Source organism: Apis dorsata, unplaced genomic scaffold, assembly GCF_000469605.1.
Source record: "Apis dorsata unplaced genomic scaffold, Apis dorsata 1.3 scaffold_1081, whole genome shotgun sequence".
Taxonomy (NCBI): Eukaryota; Metazoa; Arthropoda; class Insecta; order Hymenoptera; family Apidae; genus Apis; species Apis dorsata.
This window is the reverse complement of record NW_006264179.1, coordinates 213,391-226,901: the sequence shown is the minus strand read 5'-3', so window position 1 is coordinate 226,901 and position 13,511 is coordinate 213,391. Positions and strand designations below refer to the sequence as shown.

Genomic DNA, 13,511 nt, shown 5'->3' with positions numbered 1-13,511 from the left:
ATTTTTGTAAAATATAGAAGATTACTAATTATTTAAAAAACAAGGGATTTGCAGAAAAACTTTTAAAATTATATTATATTTTTTTTAAAATAAGAAAAAAATTTCAATCTTCTTTTTAATATAAAAGTTTAATTATTATTGATAAACAATATAATATAATTGTTATGTAATATAAATTAATATTAATTGTTAATTGTGACTCGTCAATTCGAAATTTATCTATTTTGTAACAGGATGTTGATTTTATATATTTATATATTTATATAAAATTATTGAAAAATTTTTAAAAATAAATTTTCAGGAAAAAATAATACTAATTCAGCCTGCATAATATATTAATTTTATTTTCTTTCATTTAGATAAAATATAATAAAACATTAAAAAATAATAAATTATTATTTCTTAAGAAATCAAATTAAATGAATAATTAGGAATTGATCAAATAAATTAATAGAAAGTAAAAGGACTTCACGAAATTATAAACAATTACAAAAATTTATATTAAATCTGTATCCTGTATCATAAGTTTTTGTTTCTTATATGATTTATCTTCTAATTAGATATTAGTACATTATCATTAATTATTAAATTCATTTAATTCTCATTTTTATTTTACTAGTGAAATATTACATTTTAAGCTTATTAACATACTTTTGGCGATGAATATATAATCTCATTTACACAAAGTGAAATTATATAGCTTTATTTGTGAATATTTTCTATTTTCGTTTGAAAATAGAATGAATAAATAAAAAAAAAAAATTGATGTAAAGAAAAGATAAGAAAAAATATATATATACGAAATACATTCATTAACTTACAAATAATTGAAATTTAAATGAAACAAAAAATTGAATAATATGCTTTATCTTTATCACATCGTGCTTGACATAATATAATTTTAGCATGTTATGAATTTTTTCTATAAATAATTTATATTAATTTTTTGCTATTTCTTTGCTAATTGGTTTTTTAATTCATCTTTTGTTTTTATTAATAATTAAGATTAAATTTTTTATAGATTTTTAATTGAATGTAAGTGCAAGGATTAATAAAAGAAATACAATTAAACAATATTCATAATTAAACAATAAGTTTTTATAATTATACTTTATACTTATGACATTATTTTGCTAGAATTTAAACACTTTTTTAATCTATAATCTTAATATATATATTAGATTAAACTATTTTTAATATAAATATTTATTTATTATTATTAAGACAAAACACATTAATTAATATTTTTTTTTAGGAAACTGTTCAGGAAACTGAACTATTTCACGTAATATCTTACGTTCTTAACTATCAGAAAATCATTTAACATATGTTTTATTCAACGTACGCGTACCGTAATTATTCTGAAATCTATAATACACGATAAATCAATTTTATAATCTGACAGCTAATTTAAAGTTGATATAATTTATTTACTATTTAATTATATTATATATTATCTTTCAACAGTTATATTATCTATAAATATAAATTCATCAAAACTAGATATATATCCCCATCACTGATGCAGCCATTATATTTCATTATTGATTACAAATATTTCAAATTGAATATCTTTTCTCTTCTTTAATTTTATTGTTTTTTCTATCTTTTGTGTATGATTATATAATTTCTTTTTTGATTATTTAATCAAAACAATTCTTAAATCTAAGTACATTTTCTATATGCATCATAATTTCGATTTTTTATTGAAACTGATAGCACTTATTGTTCGCGAGATTTATAAAACTTATTCAAAAAAATTTCTTGTATGGAAAACCTTTTCTATTATTTTTGGTTATTGACTTCCATTAAGCCTAAACAAAGGATAATATTATCTAAAATGGTTACCGTTTTAATCGACACTTATAATTGTATATTTTTGACACACTTTAGCCTGGTTGAAGAGGAGCTTGATCACAAAGATAATATATTACAGACACGGCTGAATCAACAACAATATCATTCTAATTTGAGGAATTTTCCTCTAACTTGGATGTCGTGAGTTTAGCACTGAGTGCGATATTGGTTATTATTGTGCCTTATCGGGAAACTGATCCTCTCAATTGAATTGAGAAATTGATTTTCTGAGGATATTTACAAAGAGATCATTATGATATTTCATAACAGATCGTACTTTGATTATCGATACAAATAGATAGTTCTTTGTAATTATGTATCGTACTCTGATCGTCGGATATGATTACTATTACGATATTATGAGAAATCCAGATTTTTTATGGATATTTATAGACTGTACTAATATAATTCACTTATCGTGAAAAAAATAGATCACAATCACAAGCACTAACTTCTTCACATATATACACACCCCAATCGAAAAAGCATTCAATACATATATCCATGCACTTAATCTATCATCATCATTATTATTGCAGGCGCGAACAATGAATAATCTTTTTAATTTCTGAAATCAATTCTATATATCTTCCTCTTTTTTGAATAATTGATGCGATAAAAAATGTTTATGTTAGCAATATCTAGGCAAAATAATAAACTACTTTTGAATCCGTGTACTAATTATTTAGTATGTGTGTTTGGTAAATTTCTAAATTTAAAATACCAAATAGTATAATCAAAGAATTTAATTAAAATGCATTTATCACTTAATTTTCGATGAAGTTCTCAAAAATTATTTCATTAATAAAAAAATATATATAAATAATAAAGCAAAAGCTATAATATATTCAATAGAAAATCGCGACAATTCTTAAAAACTTACACTGCAGTCATTAATTCTATTATTAAATGTAAACTAAGAGAAATCAATATTCTTGTCGAAAGTTTTTTTACTATATTTCCGAAAAAAAGTACATGAATTTTCAGAAAGAAAAAAAAAAAGATCAGAAAATAGCAATCCGCAATGAAAATATCTATATACATACTCTATCTATATACATTGAAGTCTAAGTTATTAAATTTATTATAGAAATACTAAAAGAAATAACTATAAGAAATATAAAAATAATACTAAAAGAAATAAGAATAAAAAAAATTAATTAATCTTAAATATAATTAATCTCAAATAAAAGAAAATCATATAAAAATCTCAGTAAATAGCACTAAGATTTTTAACAAATTAATTTTAATTCTCAAAGAGAAAAATACAAATTTTCACAGTTATCAATTAAAAAAGAATTACAAAATTATATTAAGAGGAATGTATTCTATAAAATGTATTCTATAAAAAATGTATTTTAAAAAAAAGTTGTATTCTTCATATTAATTTGTATCTTCGTTGATTAATAAATAAAATGACATGTACGATATTCAATTAATCTTAAAGAAAAATTATGTTGAAAACATACAATTTCAGATAATACGACGATAATTGCAATAGTCATGAAATGCAAAGGAAACTATAATAATAGACAAACAGATAAACCTACTCATTTTAAAATTTGCAATACTATGTAGTAATTTAAAAAAAAAAAAAACATAAAAAAAGAAATTGATAATTAATAAAAGAAATACGAATTTTTTAAAATTAATTAATATTTTTTAAATTTTTAATATTTATTTTTTAAAATAATTAAATATAACTTTTTTTATTAATAAGTATACTTATTTCTTATATGAACAAAATTAAGAAGAACATGAAAGGTAAGTAAATATTAATATGAATTCTCATGTAAGAAAACAATTTTTTTATATGTAATAACGAAATAATAGAGAAATATTATTTTTGTAAAAGAAGTTCATCTCACTGATAGTTCTAAATTGTTTACATTGATTCATGTTTTCTTATTTATATGTTACTTTATAAAGATATTTGAGACATTTATAAAAATCAACTAATAAAAAATTTTCGTAAATTATTTTGTTATTATTCTTTTATTATATTACATTAATATTTAAATAAATCTATATACTATATAATTATTTTTATGAAATTATAGTTTATATAATTATATAATTATATAGTTATAAAAATTATAAAAATTATATAATTCTATATAGAAATCTAGAATTATTATTTTATAAATTTGTTTATCAGAATTCTAATATGTGTTCTGTGCTTTTAGACATAATTGAGGCATTTAAGACAAAAATTTTAGCATGGACACCAAAAACTCAATATGCTTCGCTAATACATATTATTATCATTAATGAGATATTTGCCCTACGTATATTTGAATCAAAAAAACAATTACGATATAGCTGGAGTATAATATACGCTGGCACATGCATTATTTTATATATTGTATTTTTAAATATAATAATAAATATAAATTATAAAAGATGGTTTGCTTACAATGAAATCAGTTATAAACTGGCTTCATACATTAATATTGTATGCGTCATGGTTTTTATAGTTCTTGGAATGCTGAATACAGAAGTAAGTATTTTAAATTAAAATATATAATGATAAATAATAAGATAATAAGATAATTAAATGAAATAGAAATGTTGAAGAAAATTTTTAATTAGTATATATAATTGTGTTCATTTTAACATCTTGATTTTTGTCAATTTTTATATTGTTATTATTCTTATTAATTCTCACAAATAAAATTTCAAAATAATTATCATAAATATTGAATAAAATTAAATGATAAATTAAATCTGATTCTTTATTAGACTCATATATGCATTTCCTCTCTTTTTAAGATTTGTAAAAGTCATATAAAATATTCACATAAATGTTCAGACTTTCATTTGAATTACATGTTCGCAAATATTATTGTAGTTAATTTTAATCATAGATTATCATTAACGCATTTAAATCAACTTCAATAATATAATATTATATTTAAATTTATACATAACAAGAAATTTTTAAAAATTGTATTTACTGTGTTTTATAACAATATCTAACATTTTATAACATTATTAATACATTATATTAAAAATTAATACATTAATTTATTAATACATTATATAAAAAATTACAAATGATATATCTATATCTAATGTTCAATTCTGTATTTTGTCTTTAAAATTAAAAAGTGACTTATAACTAAAACTAAATATAAGAAATATTAACATTATATATTATATTTTTTTTATTTTTCTAACATTTACGTATTTCTTACAATTTTTTTCCTTTTTCATTATAGCGTTCGAGAAAAATTATTGCAAGATGTGAACAAATAGACAATACTTTAGAATCATTTGGAATTGAGAAAAATTACCAAAAAACTTTTTTTTGCGTTACACAAACATTAATTACGTCTAGCATAATAATGATAAGCATTATTTCGTTAGATTATTATTCTACCATTCAATACCAAGACAATTTAAATATTTTTATATTTATAGCAATAATAACTATGAGTTTAGGTATTCTTACTTTTACCATATTGATAAGGTAAATTATATAAAGAAAAAAATGCTCATAATTTTAAAATTATTTAAAGAATAGGAAAATAAAGAAAAAGATATTGTATTTCTGGATTTAAAATCAAATGTTTACAAAAATCTAATAATTTTTAAATTTTTCATAATTTATAGTAATATCATTAACAATTAATATTAAATTACATAACTTATTAAACAAATCAATATTTGATAAACTTATAATAAAATATTGATTTTCATGAACAACTTCACGAATATTTTTCACTAAAAATAGTATTTATTTTATTTATATTTTTTCTTTTATAAAAAAGAAATTTGTAAATAAAAATGCAAACAAAAATATTTTTGATCTTGAAATTCAAGATTAAATTTTTCTATTGCATTATATTTTCGCAAGAATAAAAAGTCTTAAAGAAATTATTATAATTTGTCTTTTAAAAAAAAAATTAAATTTTCTTTGGTTGCAAAAAAAGTTATTATAAAAATGTCTTAGAATTATTATATTTTTATTTTTTTCCTTTTTTTTCTTTTTCATTATTTAAATAATCGATCTGACATTTCTAAAAGTATCTTTACACAATAAAATATATTGCAATATTTTGTTGATATTTTGTGCGATGTATTTATTCAACCGATGAGTTTAAATGAATGATTGATACACGTAGTAAATGAGATAAGGTGTAGGTATTATGTATGTGTAGTTTAAATAGAAAGAGAAAGAAAAAGAAAAAAAAAAAGCTGTTATAAGAAATTTTTTCGAAAAAAAAGTCTATAATATATAATAATGAAAATAATTCAGAATGAAAATAGTACAATATAGTAAAAAATAATAAAAAAATCTATGAAAGGATTTTATTAGAAATATTTTGCTTATGACAAATGTTGAATATGCTTTATTTTTTTTTTGAATACATTTTCATTGTGAGAAAGAAGATACTGTTATTGGTAGCATCATATTTAAGTGAGACATTTAAGTTTTTTGTTGGTTCATGCAACGTTTGATACTTTATAATAAAGAATATGCTAGATTTCTATGTTATATGCTACTTTTTTTAAAATTAACCGAATATAAATAAATTTTAAATAAAATGAATTCATAATGGAAATATAATATTTTTTTTTCAAGAGAATAATTGAATTATGATTCATAAGTTCCTTTGGAACTTTTTTATTTTTGCAATGAATAGAATACGATGCAATAAAAAAATTTGCCTAATTTTTAATATCAAGATCATGCTTACATTCATTTTTATTTTTTGATTTTGATATAGAATCGTGATTCAGAGATATAAAATCATAATAATATTCTTTATACTTACTTTTTATATGGTACAATATTATAATTATAATATAAATAATAAATTCATCTATATTTTTACAATTTTTACAAGAATAAAATAAAGATTGAAAAATTTTTATGTAATTCTATAATATGACAGAAAAATGAAGAAAAGAAAAGAAATATAGAAACAAAATTCTTCTAATTTTTTGTTAAATATAAAAAATAGAATATCTCTTAATGATGTGTTTAAGACGATAAAATCAATATATAATTTTAATATGCTTATATTTAATCAATTTTCTTTCATTTTTGATTAAGTAATTACAAATATTAAGTTATTTAAACTTTCTTGAGTCATTTTTATACAAGTAAATCCTATATTTTTTTAATTTTCAAATGATGATTAATTTAATTTCTTTGTTAATTTATAGTTTTTTTTTCTAATAAATTTTTTTGCCAAAATATAATATTTTTAATGATGTTAAAATCAAAATTTAATAGTGACTATAACAACTTCTTAGAATTAATTCCAAAAACTTTTTTGAATATAGATAGCTTTGATAGAATCACTATTTTCAAAAAATAGTTTTCTCAATCTTTATCTTTCTTCTAATAACTATCTTTATTATAATAAATTGCAGAATATAAATGACATTAAATATTTTTATAATAATTGTTAATTTGATTTAATATGAAATATAATTCCAGTTTTATGAGATCTGTAAAAAGTATATAAAAGTAAATTGTTTGGAAAATTAAATATTAGAAATTTTTATAATAAAACATTTTTTTTCTAGATCATGCTAATAATAATTGCAGCCATAAGATCTATACAAATTAAATTTTTTTCTCATTATAGACTGTAAAATATTTATCTTTATGCTTTTTTTTCAATATATTTTCCTATTGACTTTAATTTCATTTTGATATGATTTTTAAAATATTAGCTTTATTAAAAAAAATATATGATATTTAAATTTTCTAAAATGACTCTTTTTCTCAAAATTGATATTACATTTCACATTAAATAAACTCAATAAATATGCAGCTATATATTGTCATTCATAACATTGATAAAAAAATAAAAGAACTAATATTTAACAGGATAATATTCTTATCGACATCTTTAATAAATAGCTTAAAAAAAGAAGCGAAACTGATTTCGAGGCTAAACTAAATTTTAAATTTAGTAATTGATGATTTCATATTCTATTCTTGCAAGAATATATATTATATATTATATTATATATATTATATATTATATATAATATATTATATATTATTATTATTATATATTATAGATAAGAGAAGCTAAAAATTAATAATGAAATAAAATCTATTTAAATAAATAAAATAGAAAAAATTTTTCCGAGTAATACTTAAATTTCAGTTCAATTACATCCAAGCAACAATCTTTGAAAATAATATTTTATATGAGTAAATTCGGATTTGTTCGAAACTAAATCGATAATGTAAACATGTTTCTCGATTTATTATTAATTAATTTGTGATTTTCTATTAAGTAATAGTAATTTTATTATTTTATTATATATTTCTTTATTTTTCTTTTATTACGAAAAGTGTTAGAAATATGAAAAAAATATGTACACTAATATAATGATAAATAAATAATTACTTTTTTTTTAGTATCAATATCATTATATTATATATATTATACATTAAAAAAATAAGATAATTTTTTATTAAAATTTAAATTAAAATTTCAATATAATAAATATTTTTTTATATTTAAATAAAATGCTCATCGAATTAATGAAAACTAATGATGACTTTATATAATATGATTTATAGCTGCCATTATATAATGATGACAATTACAAAAAAAAAATTTGGGACGGAATAAAAAAATCTCTAAATCAAAATTGTAATAAAATTTTATTATATTAAATTTATAAAACCTACTAATTGATTAATAAAAATGATTGAACCAAGAATAGATTATTTAGATTGAATAAATTATTCAATTACAAGTTTGATCACTTGGTAATAAAAAATTATTACATAAAATTAAAATTTATTAAATTCTTTCTAATTTATTAAATTGATTAAATTCTAAATATAAGAATTTACAATAACATATTGAATTCACATTATTCGTAAATAATGTAAAAAATATAATTTTAAGATATTTTTAATATTTTTTTTCAGATTTTGTTTCTTCATTTCATTTCTTTATTTTTCTTTTATATTACATTCTAGAAATACACAAGATTTTTTCAATTCTTTAAAAATTTTGATTTCTTTAAAGATTTTTTTTAAAGATTGTTTTGTTTTTGTGAAAATTATATATTATAAAAATATGGATGAGTTTATAATATTAATCATAGCATTATATTTATTTCAATCATTATTGTTTCCAAAATCAGATTATTTTAATTTTTTTTAAAGTATTTTACAGGACAAATTGCATAAGATAAACAAGATTATAAAAGAGATATATCAGTTATCAAATACAAAAGATATTAATATAAGATATAACATGCAATCACTTATTTTATGTAAATTTGTAATTATAATGGATTATAATAATAGAAAATATTTTGTTCAACATTTTCTTCAAATTACAAGGTAATTTCATAACAATATATAAAATTTTGTATTTTTATTAGAATATTTAGTAAAGGAGTAAAGTTGATAGCTTCAGATAGTGGATGCAAATATTTTTAATATAATTTTTATAATTTTATAATTTTCGATTTTTTGTGCTTAACAATTACAAGTTAATAACAACATGCATATGAAACAAATTAGATTTCAAGATATCAAGAAAATCAATTTTCTTTTTATTGAAAGTGATATTACTATGATATTATTAATATGAAATTTCAATATTTATTTAAATTTCAATGATGTTTATTATATTTGTGAATATTATATAAAATATTACGATCATTAATATTGAATATAGATAAAAGAGACAATAAATAAAAGAAAAATATATAAAAAATATAAAAAGAGATAAAAAAATAAATAAAAAAATATTAAATATTTTATTGATTTTAATATTAACAATATAATATTTTTAAAAATTTTCATTAACCTAATTTTGATTTATATTAATTACGGTAAAAGTATAGGATGAAATCAATCAATATCTCTGAATATTTTCAAAAATCTCAAATGTCATACAATTATTTAAACAATATATTTAAAAATTTAATAAATTTATTAAATTAAAAATAACATTAAACAGATTTGTTTTTTAAATTTAATAATGTATTTATTAGAGATATTGAACTATTTTTTAATTGATTCATATATTAATTCAAAAGTTAAAATCTATCAATCATTTTTTATATTTTTGAACAGCTTTCTACAATAATTTCATAAAAAATTTTTTTGAATCTAGATTTAACGAACAATACAATGAGTTCAATTAAATTATTATCATCTTTGTTATTACTTCTAAAAAATTTTTTATATTTTAACTATAAAAAATATTACAAAAAAGTGAAATTTCAATATTTTGCAGAATAAACTTTTCATAAAATAGATTACCATAAATTGTGTCATGAAAAAAATAAAATATTAAAAATTTTTTTAATCAAAACGAATATCATCACATGCAATGTATTTTTTATTAAAAAATCTTTAAAAAATGTTATGAGATCCAAAAATTCAAAAATTGGATATATAAATAATGTGCAAATATTGATGCATCAAGCTTATATTGTGATGTATTTTAAGTATATGTGAGTTAAGTACATATAAAAAATAATATAAATTAAAAAGTACGTGTAGTGCTGTGAACTATTTTCTTGTGATTGTGTAAACTAATTTTTTCAATTTTAATTTATCTGATCTTTTTTTCTAAAAGTATTTTTAAAAAATAATTTATTTTAATAAATTAAAAAGTTCATATGTTTATTTTCACAAAGAAAAATTTCATTAAAATTTATAAATTATTTATTTATTTTTTGCTTTATTTAAATGTCTGCGGCTATTCCCTTTTCTCTTATGAATGATAATGAATTACTGATTACTGATGTTATTTTATTTCTAATTAAACTATTTCATTTCACACACATACATACATACATACATATACATACACACACATATATTAAAGGTATATTCATTTTGAGGTTCTGAAACTTTTACGTGAACTTAACCAAGCATATACTTATCAAATTGTATTAGATTTAATAATGCAATTTTCATCACTATTGAGTGTGCTTTATAACGGATATTTTTATTTAATATCCTTAAAATTGTCAGAAGTATTGTCAAATAAAGGACTTATAGGATTCTTCGTATGGATTTTTTTATTTTTTATAAAAATTATTTTTTTAAATAATCATTGCACTAAATTCTACAATGAGGTATATCTTTTTATATCATAAATAAAGAATTAATCTATAGATATGCATTTAATTTTAGAATTTTATAGATAAAAATAACAACACATTTACTTCAAGAACTGGATATTTGCTACTTGGATAATTCTATTAGAAACGAGGTAAGATCCATATTAATATATATATAGAACATTTCAATTAAAATTTATTTTTAATTTATTTTTGTTAAAGATTATTTTTTGGTATTCTCTCTTTATTAATTTTCATGATCTTGAAATATTTCAAAAATCATCGTTTTAAGTATTTTCTTGATATATTATTATTGAGATAATTTACACATTATCATTTTAATTTTTGAGTTACTCTAGGAAAATTTTTGTTTCTGTTTACAATGTTACAATTAAATTCTGCTTAAAGAGGTATGGAAAATTTATTATTATATCAATATTGGAAGATTTTGGAAGATTCCTTATTTTTGGATCGATAGAAATCTATCGAAAAAAATAATCACAAAATCGAATTTGAAGATGATTTTTAAAATCAAATTATTTTTTTATAGCATCTTAAAGTATTCGTCAGAAAAATAACAATCTTAAACTATGGATTTCAAATATATCTCTTATATATATATCTTGATCTCTTAAGAAAAAAATGTTAATATTTTATGTTCATTTAAATTTATTTATGGAATACTTATTCATAAATACTTTTTTATGAATTGAAATTTTATTAATAGGATAAATAAGATTATAGAATTTTGCTTATATGTTTGTAATAAAATATGCTTTATCATATTGTTTTTTTTCAACTGTTTATAAAAATATAATAAATTGCTGGATAAAAAAATGTATAATAGATGAATTAATATCATTTTTATGAACAATTTTTGCATTTCGTAAATCCTTTGAATAGGAAAATATAAAATAATTTTTGAAAAATTGAAATTACAATTGAACAATGTTATAAAAATAAATATAATTACGATACTAATATCGCTATTATTTTAAATTCTGTCACTATAATTTCGATTACTTCATTCGTTTAAATTTAGTTGCATTACAATATAATCCGATTATTAAATATATCGAATCAAAATTTTGAAGGATTATTTTTTAATTTTTTAATAATAAAGATTTATATATATTATACTGCAAGATATATATGCATTATTCAGTTTATGAATATATTGAATATTGTATAATATCTATGTATAATGTAATTATGATTATGCGTTAGAATGCGATCTTTTTTTTTATTATTATTGTATTATATTATCTCTTATTTACTATTTGTATAAATTTATTAGTGGTATCTAAAATATCTAATTATATGATATCCTTATATTATATCATTATAATTTCGATCATTATGATTTTAATAATTTGACATTTTTGTAATTGTTTTATATCTATATTTTTATTCTACTTAACTTAACTTATTCTCTTAACTTACTATGTTGCATCGCACAGCAATTCAGAAAAGGTGAAAGAGATAAAACAAAATCGAAAGAGCAATCGCGTCCAATGATATTCAATTCACTTGCAAATATATAAGATATGAGTCATTTTTAACAATTTGGTTTTATAAAAACTTTATCATTATTATCTTATTTTGATATTTTTTTCCAGTAGTCCATTTTCAATAAATATCTTATCATTGGAATAAATAAGATATCTATTATATAATAGGCACTTTTTTTCTCTCATTCTGTTACAGTGAATAAAGTTCCAATTCTATTCCTTTATTTCTTAAATAGTATATTAGTTCAGCATTAATATCAAATTATTTATCTTTTTTGTTTTTAATAACTTCTGATTTTTTATTAAATTTATTTTTTTATATATTTCCGATTTATGCGCTAATAATTAAATCTCTTTTTTCATAATCATCAATCAATGTGAATACATTTTTTGTATTATATTGAGTAGTTTCCTAGATTTATTTTATTTTTTATTATTATTATTTTTTTTAATGCAATAGTACATTTTTATTATGTTTGATACTAATCTTTCTTAATTATTCTATGTATAACATGCGGATCTTTATATATAATCTGTGCTGTGAATTGTATGCAATTATTTTTGATTGTTGAATGTTAACAATACTTTATAATTCATTCTTAATCTAATATAATAAATTAAGAAATTATAATATATATAATATATATAATAAATTAAGAATTATAAATTAAGAATTTATAAATTCTTTGAGCTGATGGCAATTATAATTATTTCATTCCTTTTTATTATATTGCTTCTATTATCGTTACTCTATTTTGAAGCTGTTATCAGTAATTTTTTTAAATAATTAAAAATATTAAATTATCATTTAATTCAAGAACATATAATATATTATTTGATTATAATTTTGATTATAATTTTTTCTATATTAAACTATCTTAAATTTAATGCTATCTATTTTTATAAAATTATCTTCAATTCTTGTTTGTTTTACCATTTACCATCATCATATTATTTTTATTATTAATACTGATAGAGCTAAATAATTTTTTATTATCGATTTTATATCAATTTTGCTTCTGAGTTAATATATCATTCATCTTAATTATACCGGATTTGAAATAGAATTCA

The 13,511-nt window shown here is 18.3% G+C and overlaps 1 protein-coding gene across 2 annotated transcripts in view; it reads left to right on the top strand.

Moving 5' to 3' along the window:
- The window catches only part of LOC102681347, a 31,212-nt gene that overhangs the window by 14,588 nt on the left and 3,113 nt on the right, over positions 1-13,511 (top strand). Inside the window, exons 1-6 of one of the 2 annotated variants that reach the window (XM_031514587.1) lie at positions 3,583-3,621; positions 4,044-4,357; positions 5,079-5,329; positions 9,011-9,190; positions 10,692-10,944; positions 11,013-11,081. In XM_031514587.1, the coding sequence (XP_031370447.1) occupies positions 3,594-3,621; positions 4,044-4,357; positions 5,079-5,329; positions 9,011-9,190; positions 10,692-10,944; positions 11,013-11,081 (1,095 nt within the window). In that variant the 5' untranslated portion in view covers positions 3,583-3,593. Of the gene's footprint in view, positions 1-3,582; positions 3,622-4,043; positions 4,358-5,078; positions 5,330-9,010; positions 9,191-10,691; positions 10,945-11,012; positions 11,082-13,511 lie in introns of those variants that run through there. The other variant, XM_031514588.1, reaches the window with a different exon arrangement.